The 14059-nt window shown below is 38.7% G+C and overlaps 1 protein-coding gene across 2 annotated transcripts in view; it reads left to right on the top strand.

Moving 5' to 3' along the window:
- Window positions 1-8063, top strand: part of ppip5k2 (diphosphoinositol pentakisphosphate kinase 2) — a 139358-nt gene extending 131295 nt beyond the window's left edge. For both annotated transcript variants that reach the window (XM_080189064.1, XM_080189063.1), the window contains 2 exons: window positions 3997-4110; window positions 6184-8063. In XM_080189064.1, the coding sequence (XP_080045190.1) occupies window positions 3997-4110; window positions 6184-6299 (230 nt within the window). In that variant the 3' untranslated portion in view covers window positions 6300-8063. The remainder of the gene's footprint in view (window positions 1-3996; window positions 4111-6183) is intronic.
- Window positions 8064-14059: the final 5996 nt, after the last annotated feature.

Raw genomic sequence — 14059 nt, 5'->3', positions numbered from 1 at the left:
ACTGTGGCATCACAGAAACTTGAGCAAAAAAGCTGTATCCCCGAAGGATGGCATTCAACTACCTGGATTCTTGAAAAAAGGGTTTCTTCTCAATTAAATTTGCCTGCGATCAGATTAATTGGGTAGAATTGATTCATTAGATATTAGTCTGTCCTGAATTTGGTCAAGAATAACAATAGATGGAAAGAACCTGCTGCATAATTGCTTTAAGTCAGAATTGTTGGTGCTCTGCCAAGACATAGGAATACTTTGACTATTATGTCTTCTTAAACCTGCATATCGGTATTTTCGAAATGTGTTATTACAGGAAATTTGATTTATAAGAAATGCCAAAAGAAGGTTCAGACTTGGCCTTTATAAATTCCAAAATAACTACAGGCAACCAAAATTCGTAAACCTGTCAAGAATTAACTTGAATTAGTGGTCCCAATATAACAGATGATCAGAGCATTAGACCAGCCATCAAGTCTCTGTTATTCCCTTAGATTCATTTGCATCTAAGCCATTTCCTGACACTATGGCCTGCTGAACACTACCCAGTTAACTTTGATGACAAAATAATTCAGAAGATGCTTTTCCTATGTCAAAGATGATTTGGAGGTAGTCTCAGTAACGGTGACCATGAAACAACTGAATTGTTGAACAAACTCACCTGGTTGATGAATGTGCTTTTGGGGAAGGAAATTTGCCATCTTCCCCACGCTAGCTTACAAATGACTTCAGACCCAAAATGATTTTGAGCCACCTTCTGAAACAGCCTATCAAACTACACAGTTGTACCAAGCCATTGCAAGAAAATTGAGATGAATAAAACTAAACGTTTCTCATTTGCACATTGCTCTACCCACAGAAACGACAAAGACATACCATGTCCAATTGATCTTGCGATATCCTTGCCAGTGACATTGCAGGACTTGTGCCAAAATTGGAGACATATCCCACAAACTAATCAAGTAGCAACCTGACATTTGGTGAGTCATACACACCAAATCATACCTGACAACCAGTGTCCAATCTTCACACAATGACTGGGTGTGTTCAGTTCCACTAGAAGGGCATACAAATGAGGAAGGAGTGGCCATGAGAGTTCCAGAAATTGACCGCAGATCTCAAAGTTTCATACTATCAGGTCAAACATGGATAAGGAAACCTCCAACTGAATATCACCTGCCTTAGCAAATAAAACCACCATACTCTTGCATGTTCAACACCATTTGGAAGAAACACAGAGGGTAGCAAAGGCACAAAAATATACTCTGGGTAGGGAGCTTCTGTCCCCATCACCAAGAATGGTTCAGTAATACCCCGACTGACTGAATTTGCCAGATCTTGAGGAGCATACCTGAGCCTGTTTTATGTAGTGAAAGAATCAACAAGAGGAGAAAAATGTTGTTGACCTTGATCGTTCCTACCAATGCTGTCATGGACAGCTAGACAGATAATCTATCTGTCCATAGCAGCATTAGTAGGAGTGACCATTGCACAGCTATTGTGGAGACAAAGTCCTGCCTTTACACTGTGAACACCCTCCCTTGTGCTGCATGGCACTCAATTCTGTGCTAAATAGAATGATATAGAACAGATTTAGCAGCTCAAAACCAGGCATCCATAAGTGTTATGCACCACCAGCAGCAGCAGAATTGTATCCAACCACAAGACTGTAAGTAGCCTCATCACACCCTCATTATACCATTCCCACCAAACCAGGGGATCAACCCTGGCACAATAAGGAGTTTGGGAAAACATACCAGAAGCTGCATGAGGCATAAAATGAGCCACCAGTGCTAAAGCTACAATGCAGGACCGCATACATGCTAATCAACAGAAACCACATTCAATAAATAGAGCCAAATGATTGTATAATCGTTTAATCTGATTAAAGCTTCACAGCTTTGTGACATCCAGTCATAAAGGGTGGCGGATATTTAAATAACAAACAGGCAGAGGAGACTCCACAATTATTCCCGTCTACAATGCTGTTGGAGCCTTGCACATCAGTGCAAAAGATTGAAGCATATGCAATCAATGTTGACTAAAAGTATTAAGTTGATAATCCAATTTGGCCTCCACATGAAGTCCCGAACAGTACAAATGTAGTCTTCTGTCTATTTGATTTCCTTGAAGTAACAACTGAGGATTGGATACTGCAAAGGCTATGGGCATCGATGATATCTCAGTTGTTGTATTGAAGACTTTTGCTCCAAAAATAACCACACACCTAACCAATATGTTCCAGTACAATTGCAACACTGGCATCTACCGAACAGTGTTGAACGCTGTCCAAGTAAGTGCTGTCCACAGAAAATACTCATTAAGAGCTTGCTCACCGATGCTTGGTTTAAATTCCACCAGGTCCATTTGGCTCCTGACCTAACTCCAGCCTTTGTCCAAATATGGACAACAGAACTAAACTTCAGAGATGAAGCGAGAGTGACTGCTGTTGACACCAAGGCAGCATTTGACTAAATGTGGAATCAAGGCAGGCTAGAGAACTTAAGTCATCGAGAATCAGGAAAAATTCCTTGCTGGTTGGACTCAAAGTGAGCACAGAAGAAAATGATTGTGGTTATTGGAGGCTAATTATCTCAACTCCAGGGCATTGCTGTAGGAGTTGCTCAGGGTGGTTCCCTAGTCCAGTCATCTTCAACTACTTCAATGATCTTCCCTCCAGCATAAGGTCAGAAGTGGGGATGTTTGTTGACGTTGGCATAGTATTCAGTATCTACTATTCATGACTCCTCAGATACTGAAGCTGTCTGTGCCTGCATGTAACAAGATCAGGACGATATTTGGGCATGAGCTGATAAGTGGCAAGTAATATTTGCACCACACAAGTGCCAAGCAATGACCATCTCCAACAGCAGACAATCCAAATATTTTCCTTTGGTATTCAGTGACATCACCATTGCTGAATCTCCCACCACCAATATCCTTGAGGCTGTCATTGAGCAGAAACTGAACTGGACTAGCTATATAAATACTGTGGCTACAGTAGCAGGTCAGCAGCTGGGAATTCCACAGTGACTTAGAAACATATAAAATGCTGATGGGACCAGACAGGTTAGATGTGGGAAGAATGTTCCTAATGTTGGGAGTGCAGAACTAGAAGTCGCAGTCTAAGAATGAGGGGTAAGCCATTCAGGACTGAGATGCAGAAGAACTACTTCACTGAGTTGTGAACCTGTGGAATTATGTACCGTAGAAAGCTGTTGGGAATCAATTCATTAGATATGTTCAAGAGGGAGCTGGACATGGCCCTGGTGGCTATAGGGGTCAAGGGGTATGGACAAAAAGCGGGAGTGGGATACTGAAAATGCATGATCGTATTGAGTGGTGGTGCAGACTCTAAGGGCCAAATGACCTACTCCTGCACCTATTTTCTATGAATAACTTCCGAAAGTCTGTCCAGCATCTGCAGGTAAGTGGTGTGATAGAATACTCTCCACTTGTCTGGAAGAATACAACTCTAACAATATTCAAGAAGCTCAAAACCATCTAGGAGAGGACAGCTCACTTGATTGGCAACCCTTCACCTTAAACATTCACTCTTTCCACCACTGGCACACAGTGGCAGCAGTGTAAACCATCTACAAGATGCATTGCAACAACTTGCTAAACTCATTTGACAGCAGTTCTACTACCTAGAAGGAGCAACAGGCACATGGGAACACCATCAGTTCAATGTTCCCCTCCAACTTGGAACTTATGGCTTCTTTCCTTCCATCAGACTGAGTCAAAAACCTGGAATTACCTTCTAGACAGCATTGTACATGCACTAATAACAGCTGTACTGTAGTGGTCATAAAGGCAGATTCTCAATGGCAATTTAGAGGGTGAACAAATGCTGGACGTCACAGCATCATTCATGTCTTCTATATTTGTTCCTGAGATATATGTTTAAAACATTGAAATATTGTGTGAACTACTGTGTTTTAGAACTTTGAGAATAGGACGATCAAGTGCAAAGTTAATGGTAATATTTTGTTTTCATGCTAGCTTTTGGAAATATTTTTTCTCTGGGTAGAAACATTTTAAATACATACACTCCCAGAAAGATACTTCCAACACCTCAGCCATCATCAGATCAAGTCAGTAACAGATCTGGATTCTGTAAGTGAACTATAATCTTGCTTATGCAAACATTGCTTTGTTCGAGTTCAAATCCTGCAATCTTTTGTGGGTTTTTTTAACGGTGATTTTTTTTTTAAATCCTTTCAATGAATAGACCAAATTGGTCTTGCTGTTATATTACTGGATTATTATGTATTTTTGTGTAATTTCTGTTGTTGAAAATATTTCCTTTAGGGGCATTTAATTAACTGAGGACTGAATGGTTGAATTGTAAGAACATTTTAAGAACAAACTTTTGGGGCTGTATTCTCACTGTAAGAGATGAAGCATCTCAAACACCTTAAGGTGTTGAATTACTAATTTAGATCTACAGTTTCTGGTTTGTCCAGTGGCAGGACAGGATGGGGGATTTATTTCTACCTCAGTGGGCCAGTGCCATTTGGTGACTTAAACCACTGTTTTTGGGGTTATTTTCCTCTTTATGTTTTTACTGGGGTAATGCATAAATTTCACTTCTGTACTTCGTTATGGTGAAGTGAAACTGGTAATTTAATTTGTTACTAATAATAAAAACCTTGAGGTCTAAGTGTTAGGAATAGCTTTATTTTTATTATATTTTTGTGTTCATCAAGAATGTTTGAGCTAGGCAAAAGAGCCTTCATTTGTTGTTCTGGTGTCTGCATCAAACATTCCCAGGTCAGATACTGGACAAGCGCTTTCTAAACAACCCCAGACATTTCCTTGATCTTGGATTCAAGTAATTGCTACCAATGAAATATTAGTTCTCATACTAATCACTTTGCTAAGCTCCCAAGGTAAGATGCAAAGGTTGTGCATTGGAAATACTAATGCTTTTTCTATCATAAATATAAACTCCTGCTTTAAGTTTACAAGTTTATCACGAAGTTTCATTGCACATTATTAGAATGTTGATTAAAAGCTTTAAAAACTATCGTTAATCAAGAATACAACATTTTCTGTTTCTTTAAATGCAATATTTGCCAATTTTACTCTTGTTCGAGATGAAATGTATGTCTACCTAATTTTACTATATTTGAAAATCTAACAAGATAAAAATCCCTTTTTTCTACAACCATCACTACAGGTGCTGTCAGTTCTGTTTGGATTTTGCCCAAGGCTTGTCTGTGCATGGAAGTAGTCTTAATGAGTTATCTTTGGACTCTAGTAGCAATTGGGCTAAGATTTGTAAAACCAACCCTCTAGTAAAGTCAAGAGCTCAAATCAAGATTTTCATTCTGATTTCCTTATCGAGAGTTAATTTCTGTAGTGATGAAGCTACTAAGCTAAATTGTTTTGACTTCTCACAAATGTTCTTGTATCAGCTTATTTATTTGTATTAGATCCCTCATTCTGATATGTGCTAGCTTTTATGTATTTTGTTTAATTTGATTTGTCTCTGAATTTTTGGCTTTCCATGTATAAAGTTACTGACTGGGGGGGAAAAAGTTCTGTTTGGAGTACAAATATACATTAGATAGAATCCCTTCAGTATAGAAGAAGCCATTTGGCCCATCAAGTCTGCACCAATGACGGTCCCACCCAGGCCCTATCCCCGTAAACTAATCTATTTGTCCTGCTAATCCCCCTGACACTATGGCATGGCTAAAATCCACCTAACCTGCAAATCTCTGGACTTTGGGAGGAAACCAGAGCACCCAGAGGAAACCCACACAGACATGGGGAAAATGTGCAAACTCCACACAGTCGCCCAAGGTGTGAATTGAACCTGGATCCCTGGTACTGAGGCAGCAGTGCTAACCACTGTGCCACCCAGATATTTCATTGGCTTGCTATAAATTTTAATGACCAATGAGTGAACAAATTTGTTGCAACCTGCAAGGTAAATAAATAATGGATGCTGTGTATTTTAATTCCCCTAATTTGATTAGCTGTTTAGTAAGGTTCACTTGTTCAGTGTGCTATCTTGCAAACTGATTTAGTTATTTCAATTAATATAGATTTGCTATGCATCCGTGTTGCTGCTTTAAGTGCATGACATTCATTCTTGCAATAACAAATAATATTGCCTTTTAGGTGAATTAACTTAAAGGTGAATTCGCTTAAAGGTGAATTTCCTTTTTTGCCATGCAGCCAGTTATGGATCTTCCAGTAATGTATCCGTCGCAGAGCCGCCTTCAACATCAGGAAATACACCCTTCACTGGGCTACATGACAACTCCACTAAAGCTAAAGATGACCAAAGCTGATGAATGGAAAACTGCCTTGAAGTAAGCTGGCCCAGACCAATTTGTACTACATTGAAATAAATGAAAATATGAGCCTTAAAAAATGTATTCTTTGTGTACAAATGTTCAAGTAAAAAGAAAAAAAATCCCTTATTTTTTTTGTGCCAAGACAAATCACATGAATGGTTAATGTTAAAAGTTGATGGTAGGTATTCCATATATTTGTCATTTTTTTGAATTATTGGATTTTAGCGCACAGTGACTGAGGTTAATGTCATGTTAGTTTTTTTTAATCTACCTATGTAGCATTTCCAGAAAAGCTAAAACTGTAATCTCATGTTTCCTGTGCAGTGACATTGCATTCCGAAAAAACTAATTCAAATATGTAATTTGGACTTGAGTTCCCTTTATATGCTCACTAGTTATAATGTGAATAGATTTACTGGAAAATGTGACATATAATGTTTCATCAGTGAAGTTGCACATTAAGTATATGCCAACTATTTGTCTTTTTTTTGCTCCTTTAATGAATAGTTTTATTCCTTACAATATTTCCACTTGATGGTAAAATCTAGGGGAATCCATAAAAATTGTAATGAAGATTGAATTATTGTTTTTGGTTCCAATTATTGATATTTCTATTGCTTTTTTCCCCATTCAGAATACCTAATTATTACATAGACATTTTGGTTAACATGGCTAATATTACAATACCTTATGTAGGTTTGCAAATTTAGCTTTTCTGAGTAAGTGGAGAGATTTGTGACAGACTTGAAATTGAAGATGAGAGTGAGCTCTTTGCATTTCGTGCTATACAATAAAAATTAGATTTGTTTACACAATTCCGAGGATATATTAAGACTATTAGACACCATTTCCCTTTTCCTTCCTTTTTAAAAAGATTGTTTGCACCCTGTTTTTGACAACACTGGTTTTAGATGCATGTGTATGTCCAAACTCCAATTCACAATGTTATTGTGATTTCAACATTTAACTGACTAACACGGTTTTTATTTTTTTGGATGTAGGTTCATACTGGAGAAATGTGCAATTTTGATGAAAAATTGTTTCTGGTCTTTTTGTGTGTATAATATATATATATATTAGATATAATAAATCGAAAGAGTGAAAAGTTGTTTAACAGCAACTTTGAGCTATGGTACATGATAAACACTTTTGTAAAGGACGTTTAAGCTGACACAAGTATTTTTACTCTGAAGAATGCAAGCTAAGAACAAATATAACCTTGTTTTGTCTCATCTAAAGCATTGCTTAACATGCAAATATAGTGCTTCACGGTTCTAAGAAAGTTTACTGGAATTTGGCATGTTTATTTGCAAACAACATTTGAATCTAGCCTATATATGTTTTATGTTAAATGGATTACAGATTTGTTTTTTTTTAAAGGGGATTATGTATCTGTATATAATTGCTCAGTACTTTGTTTTTTATTGTTTACGTACTACCTGTTTTGATTTTGTCCTGTTGTGAATTACTCTTCAGTTAACATAGAATAGAATGTCTTATGGAAGATCTGTTGCTTTTTAAGGTTAACTACATTCAGTGGAGCATTCAGCAATGTCACTTGATTTATAACCATTTAGCACGAGAATATTTGAGCTGTTACCCAAGTACGTACATATTTCCCAGCAGAATTTAACTGCAGTTTAAAACAGTATGTATAATTTGACATATTTTGAACCACGTTATTGTAAATTGGTCATTATATTATATGTACCATGTTTACCAAATAAATATGTACTGAACTTCATCTTTAAAATACAACTGTGTTTACATTTTTTCATTGTAACTGCACTTATACAGAACATTATGTTGTTGTTAAAAGGGGCATTTGCAAGATTTCTTCTGGAGTTTGCCTCAACAGTTTTACTCATCGGTTGAAGGTATTTATGCTACAGTGGAAGTTGAACCATTTTCAGCCAAGCTGCAATATTTTGTGAATAGCCATTGCCAGTGACATTTGATTGTTTCTTTTATTCAACAGAAATGTGCAGTTGAACCTGCAGTTCTGATAAATAAATTTATGGCATATAAAATAGTTACCTATTCAATATATGTTCCTCAAAGTGTGATCACTATTCTGCATCAGCAATTTCATGTTATCCTACTGAGAATTGTTACATATGTGAAGATATGACAACTGATAGTGTGTGGAATAAAACCACCCTACCAACTCCAAAATACAAAAAATAAAAGTGCCTACGATGGAGAACTTTTTTTTTGCTTCAGTCTACCTTTAATTAACCAAAATATTGTGCTGCAACTCAGAGAAATTGTTTTTTAGAATGTCAAGCTGTTTTCAGCATGTTTATACTGCAACAAGGAAGGAGGCATTGCTAGATCTGGTTGTGGACAATGGTGCAAGTAGGTGATGTAAGCTCAGCCAAGTTGAGTACACATCCTGTGGCATGTGCAAAGTCATGGACATGCCATGTGTCCTAGGCAAAAACATCTGCAGAAAGTGTCACCAGCTGAGCTCTGGGTTTCAGAACTCAAACAGTGACAAGAGTCATTGTGATGCATCTGCAAGGTGGAGAACTATATGGATAGCACATTTATGAAGGGAGGATAGAGGCATGCAGGCTGAGAGGGAATGGGTGATCACCAATCTAAGAACCACTAGGTGGTGCAGGAGCCCCCAAAGTTGGTCTCACCAGCAGGGCGGCACAGTGGTTATCACTGCTGCCTCATAGTGCCAGCAACTCCGATTCATTTCCAACCTTGGGTAACTGTGTGAAGTTTGCACATTGTCCTGTGTCTGTGTGGGTTTCCTTCAGATGTTCCAGTTGCCTCCCTGTTCCAAAGGTGTGCAAGTTAGGTCAATTGGCCATTGTAAATTGTCCCTTAGTGTCATAGGGATTAGTAGAGTAGACACATGGGATTATGGGGATGGGGTCTGGGTGAGATTGTCAGTGCAGCCTTGATAGATTGAATGGACGCCTTCTGCACTGTAGATTCTATGATTTCCGTTTAGGTATTGGTGAAGGCAGTGATTCTTCAGAGGAGTCCAGCATGAACCAAGTGTGTAGCATTACAGGTGACTCAAGTGCTCAGGAGGGGAGAAAAAAGATGGGAAGAGCAATAGTTGTAGGAGATTTGTAAGTTGGGAAACAAGTAGATGTTTCTGTGGCTATAGGTATGGCTCCAGAATGGTTTATTTCTTCCCTGGCACCAGGGTTAAGACAGTAAAAAGTCTGACAACACCAGGTTTTAGTCCAACCGATTTATTTGATAATACTCACAAGCTTTCGAGGGGACTGCCTCTTCGTCAGGTGAATGGAGAATTCAGAACTCTCCATTCACCTGATGAAGAGGCAGTCCCCTCGAAAGCTTGTGAGTATTATCAAATAAATCGGTTGGACTAAAACCTGGTGTTGTCAGACTTTTTACTGTGTTTACGCCAGTCCAACGCCGGCATTCCCACATCATGACCAGGGTTAAGGACATACATCATGGCTGCAAGACATTCTTCTGGGAGAGAATGAGTAGCCAGAGAGTGTAATTGGCATTGGTATCAACTACATAGATAGGAAGAAGGATGTGGTCCTGAAAGCAGGATTTGGGGAATTAGGAAACAAAGCAGAATCTTAAAACAGTGATTTCAATATTATTGTTTGTTAGCATAGGAAAACAAGGATTGAGCAACTCAACGCATGATTGGAGAATTTGTATAGGAATGAGGGAATCCAATTTCTCAGACTTTGGGAACGGATCAGGGGCTGATGGGACCTGTATAAGATAGATGGATTGCACCTTAGCAAAACAAGTAATGATATGCATGCGGGAAGATTCTCTCATGTTATTGGCAGACTTAAACTATATTGGCGGGGGATGGAAATTGGAGTGGAAATTCAAATTGGAGGGAAGCAAAACTGGTATCAGGAAATAGAAAAGTAATGAGTAAAATTAGAAGGCAGACGAAATGAAGGCAAGCATCAAATACGATCAGAATGTAAGTGTTAAAAAGACAAACTTAAGGGCATTCTATCTGAATACACATAGCATTCACAACAAGCTACTTGAAGGCACAAATAGACATGAATGAGTGCAATTTAATTGTCATTATGAAGATGTAGTTACAGGGTGACCCAGACTGGAAATTGAATATTTTTGTCATATTCGTCATTTTGGAAGGATTGTCAAAAGAGAAAAGGACATGGGGTAGTATAGCAGTATTAGTCAGGGGCAAGATTAGTACAGTAGTGAAGAGAAGATCTTTGATCAAAAGATCAAGATGTAGAATCAGTTTGAGTGAAACAAAGTAAATGACAGCATATATTGGTGGAATTTGTTTATATGCCAGCAAACCATAGTGATAACATTAGGCATGTTATAAATCAGGAAATTAGAATTGCATGTAATATGGTGGTAATACAGTAGTAATGAGTGACTTCAGTTTGCCCATATATTGGATAAACCGAATTAATTTTCCTTCTATCTACCCAATTTCATTTTCAATGTTGACACCTTTTCTGAATGGTGAAGCCCTGGTTAAGTACTTCATCAGTTAGAGCATTGAGTATAGGAGTTGGAACATTGTTAGAACTGTACAAGACATTAGTAAGGGCACATTTGGAGTACTGCGTATAATTCTGGTTGCCCTGCTATAGGAAGGATGTTATCAGACTGGAGAGGGTGCAGAAATGATTTACAAGGATGTTACTAGGACTAGAAGGTTTGAATTATAAAAAGAAGTTTGCTATACTGAGACTTTTTCCCTGGAGCATAGGAAGATGAGGGGTGACCTAATAGAGGTTTAAAAAATAATGAGGGACATGGATAAGGTGAAACATCTTTTCCCCAGGGTAGGGGAATCTAGAACTAGATGGCATAGATTTACATGAGAAGGAAAACATTTAAAAGGGCCCTGAGGGGCAACTTTTTCACACACAGGGTGGTGCATATATGGAATGAGCTGCCAGAGAAGGTTGTAGAGGCAGGTACAATTACAACATTTAAAAGACATTTCGACAGTTACATGAATAGGAAAAGCTTAGGGGGATATGAGCCAAACGCAGGTAAATAGGACTAGTTCAGTTTAGGAAAGCTGGTTGACATGGACAAGTTGGGTCAAAGGGTCTGGAATGTGAGATGCATTTCTGGAGTGGCGCATTGAAGAACCAGCTGGAGATTGGGCTATTTTTGATTAGTATTACATAATGATAAAGGGGTAATTAATTACCTTGCTGTAGGGTAAGTCTGTGACCATAACCTGATAGAATTTAAAATTAAATGTGAAAGTGATATATTTCATCTCAAAACTAGATCCCTAAATCTGAACAAAGGAGAGAATGAGGGGCAGGTTGGCTATGGTTGATTGGGAAAATATACTTTGAAAAACAATTTATGGTAGATAAGCAGTGGCTAGTAATAAAAAGGTATTACATGGTGCACAAGAAATATACATTCCTCTAAGACACAAAAGCCCAGCAGGAAGGGTGAATCAACTGTGGCTAATAGAAGTTAAAGATTGCATTAGATCAAAAGAAGTAGCCTATAAGGTTGTCGCAAAAAGTGGTAAACCCAAGGATTGGGGGCATTTTAGAAACCAACCAACAAGGACCAAGAAATTGATAAAGGGAAAAGAGAATATAAATGAAAGCTAACATGAGGCATAAAAAACTGTAAAATCTTTAGCTATGTGGAAAGGAAAAGATTAGCAAAGACAAACGTGGATATATCACAGATGGAAACAGAAGAATAAGGAAATGACAGAGAAACAAAAAAAAATCTGTTTTCATGGAGGAAGATGCAGAAAATCTTCCACATCCTAGCAAGTTTAAGAAAATGCAGAACTGAAAGAACTTAGTATTAATAAAGGAGTAGGACTGGAAAAAATAATTGGATTGAAGGTTGATAAATCCCCAGGCCTTGATGCTGTATGCTGACGTATGTTGAAGGATGTGGTTATAGAGTTAGTGGATGCATTGGTGGATATCTTACAAAATTCTATAGATTCTGGAAAAGTCCTTGCTTTCTGGAAAGTAGCAAATATAACATTTTCTCTCTCCCATTTAAGGGAGAGAAAATAGTGAATGGTAGACCTTTTGGTTTGACACAGCAGCGAAAATGTTAGAATCTATTATAAATAATGTGATAACTACACACTTGGAAAGTAATTATATGATTGGGCAGAGTCAACATGGGTGTATGAAAAGGAAATTGTGTTTAACAAACTTGGGAATGTTACTTGTAGCAGAGATAAAGGGAAACCAGTGGATGTGGTATATTTGTATTTTAGAAGGCTTTTGATAAGGTCCCACACAAGAGTCCAGTAAGCAAAATTAGAGCTCATGGTATTGAAGTAATATACTGGAATGGATTGAAAACAGGCAGAAAATAGTAGGAATAAATGGATCATTCTCAGGATGGCAGGCTTTTCCTTGTGGGTACTGGAAGAATCAGTGCTGGGGTAACAATTGTTCACTATCTGTCCAGATTTGCTGCTGATACAAAACTAGGTAGGCATATGAGTCCTCCACTCTTATTTGTTTAAGAACCAAAGAAATAAGAGAAGACCATTCAGTCCTTATGAGTTATGAGGAAGAAGCAAGGAAGCTTCAAGGGGGCTTGGACAGGCTAAATGAATGGGCAAGAACATGGCAAATGGAATATAATGTGAATAAGTGTGAACTAATCCAGTTTTGTAGGGAAAAAAACAGGTTATTTCTTCCGGCAGTGAGGGGTTGGGAAGTGTTTATGTGCAAAGGATCCGTGTTAATGCTAACATGTAGGTGCAGCAAGCGGTTAGGAAGGCACCATCGAGAGGGAATTTGAGTACAGAAATAAAGATGTCTTGCTGCAAATGTATCGAGCCTTGGTGAGACCGCACCTGGAATATTGTGTACAGTTTCGTTTTCCTTACCTAAGGAAAGATATACTTGCCTCAAAGGGAATGCAACATAGGTCCACTAAACTAATTTGTGAGTTGGAGGGATTGTCTTAAGTGGAAAGATTAAATGGACATGGACCTTTATTTAAGAACATAAGAAATAGGAGCAGGAGTAGGCCATCTGGCCCTTCGAGCCTGCCCCGCCATTCAATAAGATCATGGCTGATCTGTCGTGGCTCAGTTCCACATTCCCGCCCTCTCCCCTTAACCCTTAATCCCCTCTCTTATCAAAAACCCATCAACCCGCGTCTTAAAAATATTTAGCGAGGCAGCCTCCACCACCTCAACAGGCAGAGAATTCCAGAGATTCACCACCCTTTGAGTGAAGAAGTTCCTCCTCAACTCCGTTCTAAACCGCCCCCCCTTTATCTTGAGGCTGTGCCCCCTAGTCCTACTGTCCTTTCTGAGCGGGAAGAGCCTCTCCGCCTCTATCCTATCCATCCCATTCATCATCTTATACGTCTCAATGAGATCTCCCCTCATTATTCTAAACTCTAACGAGTACAAGCCTAGTTTATTCAGCCTCTCCTCATAGCTCAACCCCCTCAACTCCGGCATCAGCCTAGTAAACCTCCTCTGCACTCCCTCCATGGCCAAAATATCCTTGCGTAAGTACGGCGCCCAAAACTGCACACATTTTCATGGTGTTTAAAAGAATGAGAGGAGATCTCATTCAAATATACAAAATTCTTGTAGGTCTCAGCAGAGCAGATGCAGGAAGGATGTTTCCCCTGGTTAGGGTTTCTAGTCTGACAACACCAGGTTTTAGTCCAACCGATTGCCTGGTATTGTCAGACTTTTTACTGTGTTTACCCCAGTCCAATGCCGGCACATCCACATTAGGGTTTCTAGACCAGGTTAAAGTCCA

This window comes from Carcharhinus amblyrhynchos, chromosome 5 (assembly GCF_965287045.1).
Source record: "Carcharhinus amblyrhynchos chromosome 5, sCarAmb.v2.hapA, whole genome shotgun sequence".
Lineage (NCBI taxonomy): Eukaryota > Metazoa > Chordata > Chondrichthyes > Carcharhiniformes > Carcharhinidae > Carcharhinus > Carcharhinus amblyrhynchos.
This window is presented reverse-complemented; position numbering and strand designations above follow the sequence as displayed.